The 19,522-nt window shown below is 38.3% G+C and overlaps 1 protein-coding gene across 2 annotated transcripts in view; it reads left to right on the plus strand.

Moving 5' to 3' along the window:
• The window catches only part of LOC108682125 (UDP-glucose:glycoprotein glucosyltransferase 1), a 21,763-nt gene continuing 2,241 nt past the window's right edge, over positions 1-19,522 (plus strand). Inside the window, exons 1-27 of one of the 2 annotated variants that reach the window (XM_018171240.1) lie at positions 1-301; positions 461-780; positions 986-1,102; positions 1,596-1,765; positions 2,006-2,090; positions 2,335-2,472; positions 2,998-3,187; positions 3,498-3,748; positions 4,027-4,260; positions 4,832-5,005; positions 5,348-5,440; positions 7,767-7,855; positions 8,146-8,422; positions 8,866-9,081; positions 9,392-9,632; positions 10,426-10,505; positions 11,013-11,156; positions 11,957-12,036; positions 13,227-13,439; positions 13,699-13,810; positions 14,102-14,214; positions 14,675-14,851; positions 16,389-16,466; positions 17,178-17,373; positions 17,889-18,071; positions 18,683-18,786; positions 19,118-19,289. In XM_018171240.1, the coding sequence (XP_018026729.1) occupies positions 79-301; positions 461-780; positions 986-1,102; positions 1,596-1,765; positions 2,006-2,090; positions 2,335-2,472; positions 2,998-3,187; positions 3,498-3,748; positions 4,027-4,260; positions 4,832-5,005; positions 5,348-5,440; positions 7,767-7,855; positions 8,146-8,422; positions 8,866-9,081; positions 9,392-9,632; positions 10,426-10,505; positions 11,013-11,156; positions 11,957-12,036; positions 13,227-13,439; positions 13,699-13,810; positions 14,102-14,214; positions 14,675-14,851; positions 16,389-16,466; positions 17,178-17,373; positions 17,889-18,071; positions 18,683-18,786; positions 19,118-19,289 (4,470 nt within the window). In that variant the 5' untranslated portion in view covers positions 1-78. The remainder of the gene's footprint in view (positions 302-460; positions 781-985; positions 1,103-1,595; positions 1,766-2,005; positions 2,091-2,334; positions 2,473-2,997; positions 3,188-3,497; positions 3,749-4,026; positions 4,261-4,831; positions 5,006-5,347; positions 5,441-7,766; positions 7,856-8,145; positions 8,423-8,865; positions 9,082-9,391; positions 9,633-10,425; positions 10,506-11,012; positions 11,157-11,956; positions 12,037-13,226; positions 13,440-13,698; positions 13,811-14,101; positions 14,215-14,674; positions 14,852-16,388; positions 16,467-17,177; positions 17,374-17,888; positions 18,072-18,682; positions 18,787-19,117; positions 19,290-19,522) is intronic. The other variant, XM_018171241.1, reaches the window with a different exon arrangement.

A 19,522-nucleotide genomic window follows, 5' to 3' on the forward strand; every position in this document is an offset into this window, starting at 1 on the left:
AGATGATTATTAATTTACAAAATATTAAATTCTTTGCACCATTCACATGAGTAGATGACAGTTTCTTAGTACATTACAATGTTTTTCATACATTTATTGAGAATATTTCTAATATTTGGAGTTGCATATGCATCAGAAAATGGCAACCAGAACAAGATAGTTGCCACTCATCTCAATGCAAAGTGGGCCAACACTCCATTATTACTTGAGGCTGCTGAGTATATGGCAGATGAAAGTCCTGCAATATTTTGGACTTTTGTTGAATATGTTTCTAAATGGGACCTGCATGACTATGCTCAAAGTAAGTTTTTAGGTGTCAAGCTTCTGTTTTCCTTTAAGATACCTACTTCATTAAAATTGATATTTGTATATTTAATATGTATAATATTTTGATTATAGTTTAACTACCTTCATATAATAAGTTATTTTGATATAATTTAACACCATGACTTCATTTCAGAAAATGAGAAGAATCAATTTGATGAGCTGCTTTCCTCAAGCAGTAAAATTCTCTCAACTAATCAGCTGGAGCTATTGCAGCTCAGTCTAGCACTTCGTGTGCACTCCCCCAAAATTGAAATGTTCCGCCAGATTGCTCTTGATAGGGGCATCCTTAATAGAACTGACACCCAGAACTGCCAGGCTGTTATTGATGTCAATGGACATTTAATTTGTGGAGTGAAGAGTCTTAAGAAGTCCTTGGGAGATGTCACTGGCATTGCCAGTCACATGGCTATTTATGATGTTGATCACCACTACCCTGGGGGTGAATCCAATAAGGTTTGTTTTGTAAAGTAATAATATTTATTGATACTCATTCAAACTATATTTTTGAAATATTTTGTTTTTGTTGCATATTTTGTTGCATAAAAACTGCAAGCTTGAGATATCCTAGCCTGTCTGCAAAATTCACAATTTATTACTAAACTTTATTCCAACTTATTTTTGAGGTCTATATGTGTTCATGACTTGCATTTTGTTTCAGTTGAAAGTGGTGCTCTATGCTGAGATTGGTACACTGGCATTCAGTGAATGCCACAGTGAAATGGTGAAACTGGTTGATGCTGGTGAAATTGACTATATTCTGAGGCCATATGTACAGGTATGTCATGAAAATTCTAATTTTTCAAATCTAATGCTCCTACTGTGTTTTCATATCTAATGCTCTGTAATGCTGTTTTTTGCTCTTTGTTTCTTGAATTGACTTGATCGCAAGTTAACATAACATTCTTCCTGCTTTTATATTAAAGTATTATTAAGATAACTTTGTCATGAAGCTTTTTGCACTTAGTGGTGAAATAGAAAGGTGCAAGTACCTACATTTGTAAACAAAATTAACAAAACTTTACTTGTAAATTTATTGCCCTTGCACATAATTAAGTTCATCAATTGATGGGTACAACTGTAAAAATTGAGTTTGAATTATTGTGACCTGATACTAGTCTAACTGAAGGTTCAATTTCATTCGATGTCATCATTCATTTTGAAACAGACATTCAATCACTTTTTGCCATCCCAAGCCTCTGTAGCAAGTAACCAGTTGAACAAAATTATTGAGTCAATTATATTGTATTTAAATATTTATTAAATTTTAGAGTCCAGGTAGCCAACGTGTGCGTTTGAGTGGCTATGGAGTAGAGTTGGCCATCAAGAGTACAGAGTACAAGGCCCAAGATGACACCAAATTAGAGGATGAAGAGTCAGAACATCAGCAACAAGGAGAAGATGAGCAGCACACAGAAGGCTTTCTCTTCTCTACCCTGAGGTTGATCTCTATGCTGCTTCATTGTTATTGTATCTTTTTGTTGGTCTAATTGCTCTGTTTGTAACTAAGAATTAAAAATTTATTCTCATGTTTGCCCTCATGACATGAAACTTGGTGACAGCTCTAAAAAATACAATCCATATCTCTTATATGCAATTGTACCAATTGAACTATATATAATTGCGTTTGAACAATATTACTGTGTTCTTACCCAAACTATAGAATGTTTGATTTTGACAGAACACGTTACCCAGAGCTGTCTTCAGAGCTGTCAGACTTTAAGAAACACCTTGTGTCAAGCTCCCATGACATGGCTCCTATGAAGGTGTGTATATATTTCTGAGATCATCTTTCAAAATAATAAATACATCAGCCACAATTCTTGTGTAGATGATGTTGTAAAAATTACAATTATTATTATAAGAATGCCTGTGATTTTTATTTTTTGTTTCATTACTACAATCATGCAACTATAATGAGTTGAAACTTGTTTTACAAGTCAGATTTTGTTCCTCCTTTTGATTTTGACTTCTGTTGTGCCATCAGTTTGAACATTATTCTCTCTGAAGGTTTGGCAGCTGCAGCACCTGAGCATGCAGGCTGCCCAGCGTGTGTTGTCTTCAGGAGAGCCTCTTGAGAAGCTCAATGCCTTGGTTAACACCGCTCAGGACTTCCCCAGACTTGCCCGTTCCCTCGTCAAAATTAAGGTAATTTCTTTGTAAAGAAATGTGTATAATCCTTAATTAATTTAATTATATAGCTACAATAAAAATTCACTATCAGTTATCAAATTTGATCTCAACCTTATGTTGAGAAGTTATGTTGTTTTCTTTCGCTAGAAAGAAAATATTTCTTTCTAGCACATTTTCTCATTTATGGAAAAAATGCACTATTGTGCTTGTCCGTCCGTCTGTCCATCCGTGACTTCACGTTTTTGTCAACGAGAAAATGCGCTCTCTGTCACTCACTGCAGCGAGTACTGAGTTATTTTTTTTATTAGTTGTTTTCTTATCTCTAGAAGGACAAATTATATCACACATTCGTGAAAAGCTGTGTGAATGTGCTAGATTGCACTGATCCTATATATGTATGTTCTTTTAAATACAGTCCGTTCACAACTTCAACTGTTGACCTTGAAGCAATGTAACCAATTTAAGAAATATACAGAAATACGTATTAGATTATTTCATATCATGCATTTTCTGGACTAACTTTTACCCTTCCCTTTGTAGGTTGATGATAAAATGAAAAGAGAGATTCTGAAAAACCAAAACTACCTGCGATCCAACCACGATGTCGGACCCAGCGATGCTGCTGTGTTCATCAATGGCATGCACTTTGACATGGACTACACGGACATCTTTACTCTGCTAGATCACGTCAAGAATGAGCAACGGGCAATGGAGGGACTCTCGAATCTTGGTGAATGTGGTTAATTTGTTATCGTTCAGTCTTACTGTCTGGAATCACTATAATCATGTCTCATTGACATTTAATTGTACTAAATTTGTTTCTTGTTGGTCTTATTATCTAGAGAGTTATGCTTAGCATCTCAAAGGTTTAAAGTTGGGTATTTATTATCTAGAGGGTTCAAATTAGCTATTTGTGTTTCAATCATCTTCCGAATTGTGCCACCTACTGGGCTCGTATTGGTTCACATCGTCTCTTAGAATTTGCAGCAGGCAATGCAGTTAGTAAATGTTCCACTGGCTGACGATTTTTCTACTATCAGGTGTATCTGGACCAGCGTTAACGCAGCTGTTGAGTCTCGAGAGCGGCTCTGCTGAGAGCGCGCGAGGTGGTATGACTGGGCCACAACCTGCACCTGAGTACGGCTTGGACATACGAGACACGGCCATCATCTGGCTCAATAATATTGAGACCGACTCTACCACCAAAAAATGGCCATCTTCTGTCAATGAGCTGCTGAGGCCTTCATATCCTGGCATGCTTCGATCCATCAGAAGGAATTTTCATAATTTGGTTAGTCTGTAAATTTGCTGACCCTTGTTGAGTTTTATGTCTCTCTTGCTGACTTCTTCTTAGCTACCAAGCAACGATTTTGACGCAACCTATTATGTAATAAAAAGTAAACTTGAATTAAATTGATCTTTTGCAATTTAAGCTGAAAATTTTGACCTGCATTACAATATCTGCAGATTTACATCTTTTTCTTCCTATTCATCAACATTTTCTGAAAATATTATATGACTATTTTTAGCTGTTGTTGATATTTTACAATATATGCTCTCCTTCCCCAGGTTCTGGTGGTTGACCCGCTATCAGCAGCGACGTCAGAGCTGTTCGTGCAGGTCAACAGCTTCCTGAGCCACAACGCGCCGCTGAGGATCGGCCTCGTGTTCAGCGTCTCGGCCGACAAGAAAGTCACTGGACTGCAGGACGCTGGCGTCGCCGTCGTCTGTGCCTTCAATTATGTTGTGCAGAGCTACGATGGCGAGGAGGCTAACATGAAGGGATTTAATTTCCTGCAAGACGTGAGTGCCGTTTTGGAATTCTTCTGATGTTGGTTGAATAAAGTTGATGTCATGTGAAGTTGTGCCTCAAATAATGCATATGCATGTGTGACGTGAAAGAATTACATGCCTTTCTTCTTGTTGGTATTTCATAATAATTTTCTGTTATTCAATGCCAAAATAAATGTGTTGAAAGATGTTTAAGCAGAATGCATGAATTTGAGGAAGTAAACGGATTTCTTTGATATTGAATATGGGACAGTTGACCACCATTGATTCTTAATCAGGTTCAAGGTACAAATAAATACGAAAATGATATTTAATTTCGCTTTTTTCTCAATATATACTTGTATTTATAGTTATTTTCTCATTCTTCTTACCTGCGGGAGGTAACCAAAATCAACACACGGATGAATGTTGTTGAAGTTGTTGCGTTATTACAGTATTAGTATTATTACTTAATTATACTTCCTGGTCTGGTGGTTACGAGGAAGTAGAGGTCTGGTGGTTACGCCGGGGGACAGCATCAGCAGGCCAGTGGTCTTTACTTGTTGCTATATTTATATTATTATTGTTTTTATTTTTTTTGCAGCTTTACTCGGCTGTGGGATCTGACCTGACTGTGGACACGATCACAAGCTTCTTCAAGCAGCGCTACAAGAGCGAGGACATTGATGACGTCTTCGGCGACGACTCCGACTTTGACGTCGGTCGCAGAGTTGCCCGTGAATTCATTGAAAAAGGAGGATTCAAAAGCGTCCCTCAGGTACTTTTACTTCAAACGCCTTAGTAATGATAGGTAGTATACAGGCTTTTATCTTTCTCATGGTACAAAATTTTATAAATTTGATGGAAATGCACTTTCAGAAACGTGAGATTTGTTAGAATGAGAAATGCTAGAATAATTCCCCTTATCGAACTACCGGTATCTTAATTGATTTACTTTCATTATTTAAATAATTTTGATTCTTTTGAATGCCTTAGGCAGAACTAGTTTTTCAGCAGATACTGTTTTTCTTGTTCTTTAAACAATATTTGAGGCCCTTGTTCGTAATGAGCTTCATATTTGCCTTCTGTTGTGATATTTTTTATAACGTCTTTTGCACAGGCCCTGATGAATGGCGTGCCTCTGCCCAGCAAGCATCTCTCAGGCGACGAGTTCGAGGAGGTTATGCTCATGGAAGTCATGCGCAATACTCAGGTATTGTAGTGCGTCACGATGCTTGACATAACTGTAAGAGTGAAGTCTTGTGCAATACCTTCAAATAACTGTAAGAGTGATTTTCATAATAATGAGAAAACCGTATGCTAGTACCACCTTCTGATGTATAGTCAAATGGGGTAAGACAGGATCGCAGCCTTCACGGGGTAAGAAAGGACCGGCCCATGGCATGCATTCTAATTGCACTTAATTTAATTTGACAAAATAATATGTTAGAGCAATCATTGCCTGTCATTTCAGTGTTTGTTTCAACCCTCTTCTGCAAATAATTAATTTTAGGTTAATTTTCAAAGAAAACCTATGTAAAGAAGGGTCACAAATTAGTTAACCCTACTTGGGAAATAAGCTGTGTCTGATTACAAAATTTTTTGGCCAGGTTTGTGGATGTAGGCAGGTTTCCTCAAGTAATAAGCAACTTTTTTGACATACTAGGCATTCCTACCTGCTATCATCACTGCCTGACAACTATTACTGTATAGTCAAATGGGGTAAGACAGGATCGCAGCCTTCACGGGGTAAGAAAGGACCGGCCCATGGCATGCATTCTAATTGCACTGAATTTAATTTGACCGAATAATATGTTAGAGCAATCATTGCCTGTCATTTCAGTGCTTGTTTCAACCCTCTTCTGCAAATAATGAATTTCTGGCTAATTTTCAAAGAAAACCTATGTAAAGAAGGGTCACAAAATAGTTAACCCTGTTTAGGAAATAAGCTCTGTCTAATGACAAAAAATTTTTTGGCCAGGTTTGTGGATGTAGGCAGGTAACCTCAAGTAATAAGCAACTTTAGAGATATACTAGGCATTCCTACCTGCAACCATCACTGCCTGACAACTATTCTAAAATGGGGTAAAAAAGGACCGGACATGGGGTAAGACGGGACCACTAAATGATCCTGTTTAACCCCACAAGTGGTCCTATCTTACCCCATAAATGGTCCTGTCTTACCCCACAAATGGTCCTCTTTTACCCCATAGTTTATCAAAAATAGCTTTTAAATGAATATATTATTGTGCATAAGTATACATGGAGTATTTTGGTTAAAATTTTCATCTTTTGCTTAAAATAACCATTCTAACTTGTTAGCTTTTTCAATTAGATAAATTTAGCATACTATTGTTAAATGCATCATGGGGATGGAGAAAATAGGGATGTCTCTTCCCATTAGTGAGCTGCAGAACAATGTGAAAGAGTGGTTGGGGGAAAAATCATTGTGTGAAACATAAAAAATAATTATTATCACAATTTTGTGAGAGGGCATGGGCTATGTTTGAAGAAGTGCACCCCAAATGCAGTTAGCAAGAAAACACATGACATCCGACTCTTTAGTTATTATCCATTGGTTTTATTACCAATTTGATAAATTTTCAGACAATGACACTAATGGAATATACATGTAGCATTTAGCAGTGCTCTACAATGAATCAAAGCCAACCTACTATTTCTATGCTTAACAAAGTTTTCTCGTTGCAAAAACTCCAATGTGACTGATATTAGAGTTGACTTCCTGCAACACAAAATAGTAACAAGTGGTTGTTTAATCAAATAATGTGTTTCTAGATGGATAATATTGAACATCAGATTTATATTTTTACTAAAAACCTTGTAACATAAGAATTACCTGTTGGTCCTTTCTTACCCCAGCCTGGTCCCATCTTACCCCATTGGGTTAAGATGGGACAGCTCACTTTTTTTAATCTGTACAGAAAACTGTGTTGTATGCAAAAAGTCTGAGTTGTAGCTTTGAAGCCCATTGCATAACCACACCTTGTGATAAGTTTGGGATTTTTTAGTTATTCATGGTATAGGTGCTACATGCCTGTTAGTGATTTTGGTCCTGTCTTACCCCATCTGACTATACTGCTTATTTTCGCTAACGCCAAGCTATTTCATGAGAATATTATCTTTTAATATAATTGAATGAAATGATTGCCGATTGTTTAAAATGAATTACGCTATTGAACAAAAGCGTGAAATTACCTAGTCCTCTTTCAAGAACTTGCATGCATTTTACATCTATATAATATCGATACACTTGACGTTATATTATTTTAAGAAAACAAAAATTGACTTTGATCTTTCCTCAAAACACCTCTTAACTATTCAAGAACTATACTAGCTTCATCAACTCAAAATGAGACGTAACGAAGAAGCTCTAGCATTTTTCTTTCGTCATTTAAAACTGGATTGACTTTCTTTGAAATTGCATCTAATACATATAAATTTCATAAATCTATAATAAAGTTAGTAACTAACCTAATTTGAAATAGCATGAATTTAATGTACAAACATGTTTGGTGCAGGTGATACAGCGCGCGGTGTACCGCGGTGAGCTCAACGACCGCCAGGACGTCACAGACTGGCTCATGGCCGCCCCAAATATCATGCCCAGGTGAACAGGCACTCGAAGCCTTGTTATACTAAATTATTCTACTTTTTGTAGAATTCGTAATATATTTCATTCAATATATTCGACATGATGAATTATTTTTTATGCAATGAAAATTTATTCGTCCCTGCAATATTACCTTCATCATCTATTGATGAGAAGTGGTGTTTCTTGAACAAAAATGACTCACCCGCTGAGCTTCTCAAGTGATGCTTTACAGTTACATTACTTGCACATGGAATATAACTCTGATGTATTTCTACTGAGATTTTATTTGGTATGTATGATTGCAGACTGAACGAGCGCATCCTAAACAGCAAGTCAAGTCGCAGTGTCGACACCTCCTCAACTACAACAGAGACTCTTTCACATCTCTCCTCAACTGGTGCTGAATTAAAGTCAACGTTAGACGCACTGCCGCTGCGTGACGTTACTGGGGTGTTGGATAACACGTGTCACTACATCAGCACCAAAACAGAGCCAGCTGTGAGGCCACTAACTCTTTGGGTCATTGGTGACTACGACACTCCCGAGGGGCGTGATCTGCTTCTGGAAGCTGTCAAATACACGGTTGGTGGTTAATTACTTTACTGTTGGAATTTCGTGCTGGAGCTTCGCAAATTTCTGAACTGTGCTCGTGAGATATTATTCTTGCTTATGTTCAGATTTGTTGAAGAGTTGCTTTTCCCTTGAGGCTTTCAATAAGTTATATGATTTTAAACTTTTCATTTACTATTGATAGTATTTTCAGTTAGTTTTAGTACGAATTTGTATTATTAAGAACAAAAACCTCTGTTTTTGCTATAATAGAAAACAAAAGCTTACGTACATTAATAGCCATTTCTAAAATAATTACAGTGACCAGTAAAAATAACGGCACGTGAGAAAATGGAAAAATCCAAACTACCTTCAAACCAGCCATAATGTCGATCTCTATGCAGTGATCAACTTATTTGCATCCAAAATAATTAAAATGGACTTCTCTCTAAATTTATTTCATTCTGTTTTCTTAGCGTGAGAGCGACAGTGTGCGGCTTTGTGCGATCCACCACCGCAACACCAGCGCCGCTCCCTCCACGTCGCTCGTTCCTCTCAGTCACATCATTGAAGTGGCGCACTCAACTCTACCTTCTCCTGTGGCTCGACAGCTTCTTGTCAAAATACTCGATTCTGATTTTGTTGCTCGGCTTGCTGCCGGGGAGAAGGCCTTCGACCAAATCAAACTAAATGTAAGTTATCTCCTACTATAAGAGGCAATAGCTCAATATTTCGACGATTTCCACTAAAAACTGCAAAAAGTTGTTATTTAACATTCATTACTTAATATCTGAAATAAATACTTATGCTCAATTTCTGCAAAATGATTAACTCTGTTGCATGCAGTGCCATTTCATTTATGTATTCACACCCTACCAAAGAACGTTCCTTCACATAAAAAACTTGCAAAATATTCACATTTCTATGTATTTGCTGACATAACTCATGGTCACATGGGATATGCAAACGCTCTTCAATTTTCGATCGTAAATGTTTGTGCAGGGATTTGACCATGAGGCATTTGAGGCGCGCCTGAAGAGCTTCTCAGGTGACGCTTTCAAGCTCCACGCCTCCTTCAGTTCGCGCGTGGTAGGCGTGCCCGGCGGCAGTCGCGTGGTAGTCGCCAACGGCCGCGTCCTAGGCCCCCTCGATCCTGACGAAATATTCGTACTCGAGGATTTTGCTCTCCTGGAAAAACACACGGCGTTCACTCTCACCGACAAGATCACGGAAATCATGAAAGGTATTGCTTGTTATTGAAATAATAGATCTTATAATAGCAGTTTCAGCGTTCATTAGGCCGTTAGACCTGTTGCTGATTCTTGACATCGCAGAATATTTACAGCTTTTTGTGTTCTCGAACACGCAACTCACTGCTCCTATTTTGCTGTACTTCAAAGCCCTGCTACCTTGCCGATTTTGACAAGAACTGTCTTTGGTAGCCGAGAACGATACCACAACTCACTGCCGAAATCATACGCTGAACTGTTTGTGTTGGTCAAACTGCTCTAAACTTCTGGTGGAAATTAAGAAATTAACGTTTATCACAGCTTTAGAAAAAATAACTTGGTCCATTCCATGTCATGCTCATGATTTAGTGACTAAAATTAGTAAAACTCAATGAATTTTATTTGTATTACCTCATTGCTGTGTTAACTGTTCCGAAATCTTTTGATTTCTGGTTTTGTTTCAAATTTAAAATATCGATTTTCTTTAGGCTAATAATAATATCTTGATATTACTATTTAATAGATAATAATATTTTAATAATAATAAATATTTTCTTAGGCTAATTTTTTTTAGGCTAAATGACTGTGATTTCAATGTTAATATTTCTTCGATTCATATGTCATACCTGTATTGAACAACAACCATCGCTTTCTTGATTTATGGTCATCAGTTTGGACACCTTTTCCAACCACAAGTATCGTACCACATCATTTTCAAACTCACAGATCTTGTTGTCATGTCTATAATTAGAAAGTTTTGTAATTTCCACACTTAAAAGTGTCGCTGAACAATTGTCCTCTGTACAGATTCTACTCCGGACCCGAGTGGTCTCAGCTCTCTGATCATGAAAGTTTCGGGCGTCATCCAGACCAAGCCTCAGACCAAGGTTCCTATTTTTCCTCCACGTCTACTCAACTACATTAATGAATATATATATATTTTAAGTTGTTTTTATTGAGCTGAAAATTTACATATAGTTAGTTTGCTTGTCTGATATTCAGCAGCTTCTACCTACAGACCCGAAGATTATTTACTCGGATTTTCATCATACTGAAACCTACGACAGCATTTCATTACAAGAAAATTGTAAATTTATAAGTAATATTTTTGATCACTGCAAAAAAAATGTGCATGAATTCTTGGATATGTAAATAATTCGAATTTGTATTCAACTGATGCTGGTCTGAATTATTATCTACAGTTTAAAGTCTCAGTTAATTGAGCTAAGGGTTTTTCATTTAGTCTTTACCGAAGCTTATTCTTTATGTTCAGTATTAGAATTATTCAATGAACACTTATTTTTTCCCTTAATATCTTATATATTTGTAAGTTGAGTGTTCCTTTTTTATTTTATATTTTTATAAATTAAGTGTTCAACGCGGTCATATTGCAGAGCCGGACGAGCCTAGAGCTCCGCGGGACAGAACACTCGACGTTCACCATAGAGCCCCGACGGCCGGAACTGCCCAGCTTTGATGTGGTGGCTGCGTGCGACCCTGTCTCTCTAGCTGCCCAGAAGATGGGACCTGTGCTGCAGGTGTGTTCTGGAGTTGTTGTTGTGGTTCCCCGGTCTCATTTTCACAAGAGACCTCCCTCGCGCAAGTACGACACAACCGACAGGGGGTCGCTCCAGAGCTGTAGGGTCGAGGTTTTGTGGTGGTGTTGTCTGAGGTCCTGCCAGAGCGGACATTCCAGGAGAATGTGAGTGATCGTGTGAGGAGCTCCCTGGCAGGATGGGCAGGTGTCTGTGTCTGCTTGGCCTATTCTGTTTGCGTATGTTTGTAGTGAGGGGTGGTGGCCGCAGCACAGCCTGGCTAGGTGTACTCTCCAGTCTAGAGAGCTGGGTTTCTGTGCTGCTTATGTCAGGTGGTGGGTGTCCAAGGACTTTGTTGTTTTCGGCAGAACATGTTTTGGAGTTTTGGGTCTTGCCAGAGTAGCATCTCTCATTTTTAAATTGCCTGAGGAATAGAAAACCTTGATTTGTAAAGGTTTGGATTTAAAAACTCCGTGTTTTTCCTTCTGTTTTTGCCATGTCCGTGCAACCTGATAAGAGTTTGGAAATAAATACGATTACGTTGTCCTTTAAAATTTACTGCGTTATCATAGGAAGGATTATAACTATCATCTTTTGATAGGTAATATTTTTCATTATGATACCTTCTATGTGATTGTATAATTGTTTGATGTTAGAGCCTTATCACCTGACAATAAATCTGGTACTAATTCTCATTAGTGAGTTACGTGGGTATTCAAGAATCATTTCAAACCTCCATATTTATTTGTCTGATCCCATTAACTTTTAGTTATTTACAATAACTTCTTTATTTTATTTTGCAGGTTCTACATAAAGTTCTGAATGCAAAAATCACAGTCGTACTGAACGCCATCGAAAAACACTCCGAAATGCCTCTCAAAAGGTCTGTGAAGTTCGTGAATTTTTAGTAACACCTTTTTTTATTTGACGTAACTAAAAGTGCAGTTATTTCCTGCTAATTATTGAAATGTTTTTCCATCCGACCCATTCTTTCTAATGAATGACATTGGCTCTAGTATTGTATGTACGAGGGGGCTTCAAAAAGTTCATGGAAAAACGATTTTGAAACACGTTCAAAGTCATAAGGTTTATTTTTCAACAAATATTCTATCTCGGTCAATACATTTCTGTAAACGCTGATACTAGCCTTTAAGTCAATTCAAAAGTCAGGGTTTTCATCCCACTTGTTTAAAATTTCCATAGAAAGATCTGCCATTGATTCCTTCTCATCTGAGCGCAACAGCCTTCAAACCCGTCCAGCAGAGTGCTTACTTAGTCACAAGAATTGTATGTGCGGAATCACGGAGATGTTGAGGATGTCTGCTACAGATTCAGTGGTAATTCGCCCATCTTTTTCAATGAAATCACGAACCCTCTGAATGGGTCATCTTTGGTCTCATTTCTTTCGCTTCCGGAAACACTCATCCATTTGTAGGCTGCTTATTACTTTGAGGCACAGTCACTATAAACTTATTCAAGATAGTTAACGATTTGGCTGTTATTCCACCCAAACTTCAACGTGAATTTGACGTTTCGCATGGTCTCGATTTCGGCAGATGCCATGTTGTTTGAAGGGCTGTTGCTTCTTAATCAGCGCCCTGCGTTTATAACATTAATTTAAGGGTTCATGTGAGAACACGTTACAAAACGCTGGCACACGATTGTTCTGGTGCATTAACCTTGATCTGTCGATATAATTTTAAGTTATGTCTATTTTCCACGAACTGTTTGAAGCCTCCTCATAGATTTTAATTACGTGTACAGTTCGAACTGTGCCAATTGATTTTGATCTCCTGGTGAAGAAAAAGATTTACCCCCTAACCCCACTTTGTGGGGATGTATGCGAACTAGGATTTTTTCCTTCTTTCTATGCCAAATTCAGTTATAATCTTGTATAGGTCTTTTTCAAACTAAAGTCTATTTTCGAGACTCTTTTATCGTCTTATAGCATTTGGCGATTGTTTGCAGCTTTTACCGCCTAGTTCGAACCCGGCAAATAACTGCAACCGAAGACTTCAAACGTGGAAGTCGATTTTTGAGGCAAGTTCAACACTTTACCAAAACTGTTTACAGCTTTTACCGCGTCGTTCTGGAGGCAGCACCGCAGTTTCATGCCAAGACTGGGGCGCGCCTGCCTGGTCCTAGCGCCGTCTTCTCGTGGCTCCCCGAGACGCCCATCCTGACGCAGAACTTCCACGTGCCGGACAATTGGCTGGTTGAGGTGGTGCGATCTAAATACGATCTCGATAACATCAAGCTAGAACTTGTGGAGAGTAATGTCGTCAGGTGAGTGAGGAGTGAATCTTTCTCAAAATTAGTTCGTATCGTAACACCTACTTTTCACTGAGACGTTACATTTTTTATATTGAATGTTGGCTCAGTCCTGATGAAAAATCATTTTTAATGTTTATGATAAAACTGTTGTAATTTTTGTTCAGGGATTGATCTACCCTGATTGATTTTGACGTTTTTGAATCGTATATAAAGTCAACATCTAATATTCACCTGAGTAAAAACCTTTAATGAATGCCCACTGCTCTTTCAGTGAGTACGAGTTGGAAAACCTACTCGTTGAAGGCCATTGTTTTGAACAGAGCACCGGCAACCCTCCACGTGGCCTGCAGTTCACTCTCGGCACCCAACATGACCCTGTCATGGTGAGGTGATACTAAGGCGAAAGCGCTAAGGAAATGCAGAATTAAAGACTTAAATCTGCTCTCATTTACTTCTGAGAATCGATAATTGGTTCTAAATTTATCTCTTATTTTCAATAATGACATGACAAATGATTTCTCATCTGTGATATGCTGATGTGCACAGCCAACCCTGTACCTGCCGAACTTAAAGTTCGGCTACATTGTCTAACTAATGTTTACAATTCTGGAAATATTTGGTTAGAATTGTTTTCACATGTTTCAGAATTCACATTCATGTATCGGATTGTTTAGGTGGACACAATTGTAATGGCGAACTTGGGATATTTCCAACTGAAAGCTAACCCAGGCGCCTGGCACCTGGACCTGAGAGAAGGTCGATCTAAAGACCTTTACGGCATTACCAGGTGAGCCGCCTTCTTATATTTCGTTCTTATTAGTTCTTATTTTATACGCTTTCCGCGCCAAAGAAAAAGTATTCGCGTGGTTATTTGAGTGTGCAATTTTCGAAGGTGTCGGTTGATTGATCATCATATTGCAGCGTTTTAATAAATTTTATTTTCTTCATAATTATTTTCACCTTGTCTTCTTAATGTGTGCGGACATTCACCATAACTGGGGCCATACCAGCAAAAATAATTATGAATTGTATGATTGTGTCAGTGATTCTCCGTCAGCCAATCACTGACGGTTTTGCAAGCTAAACCCACCAATCACTGACATAAAATCGGGCTCAACGTTTACTTGCAGCCGAGTTTTGAGGACGATACGTATATTATGGCAGCCAAAACTCTCCGACCTGAGCGAGTTTTCACAGTACAGCCCCTGCTTAATATGAAGGTATTGTTACCTCCTGTGTTTGTGCAGCCACGAAGGCACGGACACGCCGTCAGGCAGCAGCGCCGTGCAGGTGCTGGTCAGCTCCTTCAGGTCGCACGTGGTCAAGGTGCGCGTCGCCAAGCTGCCTGGCAAACAAGACATGGACCTCCTCAACGAGGACGATAAAGACGACGAGGCTGGAGGCTTATGGAACACCATCACCAGGTCAGCTACTTATTTGTGCTCTTTCGTATTACTTACGCATATATTACTTATTCATTTATTAATTGCTTATTATTTTCGACATGAGGAGGACGGACGACGAATTCAGTGCATTAGAGTGAACTTGAACGAGGACGTCTGAATTTGACTGAATTAATTTTTCTGGACTGTGTTGAGGCCAGTAACTCAGTCTAGCATGAACTGAAGCATGGTTATCGGTGGTTTTCATTTGATTTTCACATATTTTGTTAATATTTATTTGCGACAATCTTCGACTTACTTGAATTAGACCAACATAATGACCTACTGTGGACTTCCAAAGTTTTCTGTGTGTCCTCCGGTGTATTTTAATATGCCACTTTGTAAAACACACGGTGATAGTTATTCTTGTTATTATTATACATGAATTAAATTATTGTTGATCGTTAATTAATATTTGTTACGGCTATTTGTTTGTTTGTAATCTTATACTCCTGACTGAAAATAACTTTATGTGGTGGACTTTTTTTGATAGGTTGCACTTGTCCTACCTGATGAGAGAAATTTTTTATTATTAACATGGTTTTTCTTTTTCCCTTCTGCTAAGTTAGCTGCAATTTTTTCATTTTATATTGGCGAGTCAAATATATACTTGGCCCTCTTCCATACGATTTATGTGTACTCGTATTTCATATCACTTTTACCTAAAATGCAAAGGAAATTTAAGCCAATTTTATACAATGATTTTACATTTTATTGCGTATTAATGGCTAATAGGTGTAATGATTGCTAATTTGATTTTATATTCTGGGCTTATTTGGTGCTTAGGAACATGAAACCATGCTTGCCTTCATTTAATGGCTGTCTTCTAATCATGCACTCATGGCGAACGAGCTCAATATTTTTTTGCGTGTTCTCCTAATAGTTCATCACGTGCAACACACATCATTTAAAATTTCGCTTACTTCAATAAATCATTAAAGTAAGTAATAAATCATTGAAGTAAATCATTGAATAAATCTCGCTTATTTCAATAAATCGTTTTCATTTTCGGACACAAGAGGGACTGGTAGCTGTTCATCCTCGAAATGTTATAGAATATTCCACACGAAACAATAGTTTTTGATAAGCGTTCATTTATTTAGATCAGGATATTGGACTAATCGTTGCAATTTATTTACAAATAATTCATCAATTTAACACAATTAACGTCGTGTTCTTAACAAACTTTGTTTTTCATGTGATCGGTAAAATTTGATTTACTCTTGTCTTCGCTCATACTCGTCTATAGAGCTGATAATCAAGTTAATATTGCTCTCTCTTCATGACTTTTATGTACGTATGTCCTAAAGCTTCCTCATTCAATTTTGTATTCATTCAAAGTCTGCTTAGCTGGGGAAAGCCTGCTTAGCTTTCTGGCCACTAGCCACCAAAACTTACTGCGTCCAAACACTGCAAAATTATTACAGATCGATACCAATTACCTGACGGTTATGCTTGGGCCGCTGAGGGAATAACTCTTTAAAAAGCAAGGTTGTAGATGACATTAATGATATTGTAGGGTGCCGTTGGTTGGTGCTGTGGTGAGCGAGTGGGCGAGTCTCATGAGCGAGCTGCGACACGTGTTCCTCGCTCCCAGGTACTTAAATAATCACGAATTACCGCCACAAAACTAATGCTGCTCGTCTTAGTTACTTCGCACCTCGTTTATTATCGAACTCCCGCCCAACTCAGTTGTAGTTCTTCGGGATATTCCAGTAGTTGGGTTCATACTAGATACGGCGACTCGCAATGCAATCTATAAAACATTTAATTTACAATATCATTGAGGTCTACAAAATTGCATTACTCTAGCTGACGCCCCATTATTCTAATCGTATTCTTTTACTCCTGGGCTGTTACTCCTGTGTTGGATGAGCTTAAGTTCCTACTGTGCATTAATCCTTGATTTGTTTCCTGCTTTGTGTTCTTAATTTTTATTACTTTCATACATACTTATTATACTTTTTGTGTTACATTTCTTCACTCTTTGTGTATGGAATATTCTGTTTCGTTTTTGTGCAAGCGCTACAGCATTCATGTGTATTGAAATAAAAACTTGACCAACATTTTGTGATTTGTGTGTTTTGCCGTAAAATTCATATTGACCAGTTTCTGCTCTATTTATAGACAAATTCTATCACTGAGTTTTATTTTATATTAACTTTTGCACCCAGTGGCGAGAGGATTTATTGTATGGTCATAACTGCCTTTGCTCCACACACCAAATTTACACTCGGCCATATAATTATTTATTGCACGTTCTTAACAACATTGGTTGCATGCTCGTCACAATGTCTGTCCATAACAGCACGTTCAGTTCGGGAGAAGAAAGCAGTGACGCGAGTGTCTCCGGCGACTCCAGTGAGACCATAAACATCTTCAGCGTGGCGTCCGGTCATCTGTACGAACGCTTCCTCAGGATCATGATGGTGTCCGTCCGCAAGCACACCAACTCGCCCGTCAAGTTCTGGTTCCTGAAAAACTTCCTTTCACCATCGCTAAAAGTACGCTTGATTTCTTTCACCATTCTAAAATTTTCCAAGTAATGAGCCTGTTTTATAATATCAAAAATTTTTAATTCGCAGTTATTTGCTGAACACGAATTACTGAAGAGTAAGCAGAATTCTTGTTAGAACGAGTACCTATGTCCTTGTTTCGGGTATTTACGATGTGATCCACTTATCATGTTCGTATGGCGACTGTATAACAATTTTATGCTGTTTATTGCTGAAATGTCAAGAAATGCTTGTTTTTTTAGTAGGGATTAGATTTCGATCTTCGTGGCCATATATTTTTTTTTAATATGAGAAATCCTTTTTAGCGCATTTTCTCATTTATGATTAATATGCACTATTGTGCTTGCCATGTCCGTCTGTCCGTCCGCCCGTCCGTCCGTGACTTCATGTTTTCGTCGACGAGAAAATGCGCTCTGTCACTCACTGCAGTGAGTACTGAGTTATATTTTTTATATTAATTAAGTGCTCAGTGAATATGACTCAATGTGACATACATTGTGCAGGACTCGCTGCCTATTCTGGCCCAAGAGTACGGGTTCGCGTACGAGCTGGTGCAGTACAAGTGGCCGCGCTGGCTGCACCAACAAACAGAGAAGCAGAGGATCATTTGGGGCTACAAGATCCTGTTTCTGGACGTCCTCTTCCCGCTCCATGTCAAGAAAATCATCTTCGTTGACGCGGATCAGGTGGGTAGCCGTAAATTATATTTCCAGTAACTTAACACGTTGACCCCGATTGCTTCATCTTTTACTATTATTTCATTTTTGTACTATTATTAAACAGGGTTGACAGACGGTCTTTTTTCGGACAAATTTCGCGATTTATTATTTTTTAATTGCGTTGGTCGGCTAAAATTTATGATAGGGGTACTTCCTAAATAATATTTAAAAATTGCAAAAAAAAAAGAAATTTTTACACCGGAACCTACAAATATACTAGTAGTATATATTGAGTTACAGGCCTTTTCTGGCTTTTTTTTAAGAATTGGCCCTTTTTTTACTTTATCTGGCAACCCTGAATTATGTATCACTACGTCCTGGAGAAATACAATAAGTGGTACGCATATGTACCACTTCGGAGTCAACGTGTTAAGGAACTATTTCTATACATAACCAGATTACTAGTTGCCCCGTCACTCCTTGATGTTTGTCTCATTTCTTATTGTGAAAAGTATTGGATACTATTGAATAGAATATTGATTGTAATTTTTAACTGTGAATATGTGTGACTTAGGTCGTGGTGAGCAATTAGCGAGACATACAAGAGAACGTTTTTTGATTGTTAAATTATTTTCAAGGTCGTGAGAGCTGACATCAAAGAGCTTCACGATCTCAATTTGGAAGGAGCCCCATATGGCTTCGTTCCTTTCTGCGACTCGAGGAAAGAAATGGAAGGCTTCAGGTCAGTACCAGCTTTACGTCTTGGACTGTGCGTGCGCTGTAGTTCCAACTATTCATCGAGAAGAAAGGCATATTCAAGGCGGTAAACGCGTTCAGTACTTTGTGCAATAGGCTTGTGTACAGTTTTTTTGTAGAACCAGAAATTATATTTAGGAAGTAAAATCATTCAAAATGGTTTTGTATTGTGCATCATGTAGAGTTTCTTGATTGGGAATCGGCTAATAATGAATAAATTCTCTATGAATGGACTTTGCTTTGGACTTTGATCCCTCATTGACAGGGCTAGATTGAATATGGACTAGATAGTTGATTGATGTCTCGATGGTTGCCAGGTTCTGGAAGCACGGCTACTGGCGCAACCACTTGGGCGGGCGCAAGTACCACATCTCAGCTCTCTTTGTTGTGGACTTGCGTAAATTCAGACGCATAGCAGCGGGCGACCGCCTCAGGGGGCAGTACCAAGGGCTCTCTCAAGACCCTAATTCTCTGTCTAATTTGGATCAGGTAAGCACACTTGCTTTAGAAGACATTTTTCATTAGAACTCAATTACGTTTAAGTACTACGATCACGTGATTGCTCGAATCGCAAATTTACGAGTAATCGAAACTTCTAGTAAATTATGATCAGAGTTTCATTAGTTTTATTTTTCACTTGGCGCACGAATGCCACTCATCACTCATCAGTAACGACAAAAATATACGAGGCAGCGCGGACACAAGCCATTGTTCACCCTAGA

The sequence above is a fragment of the Hyalella azteca genome, unplaced genomic scaffold (assembly GCF_000764305.2).
Source record: "Hyalella azteca isolate HAZT.00-mixed unplaced genomic scaffold, Hazt_2.0.2 contig13234, whole genome shotgun sequence".
NCBI lineage: Eukaryota > Metazoa > Arthropoda > Malacostraca > Amphipoda > Hyalellidae > Hyalella > Hyalella azteca.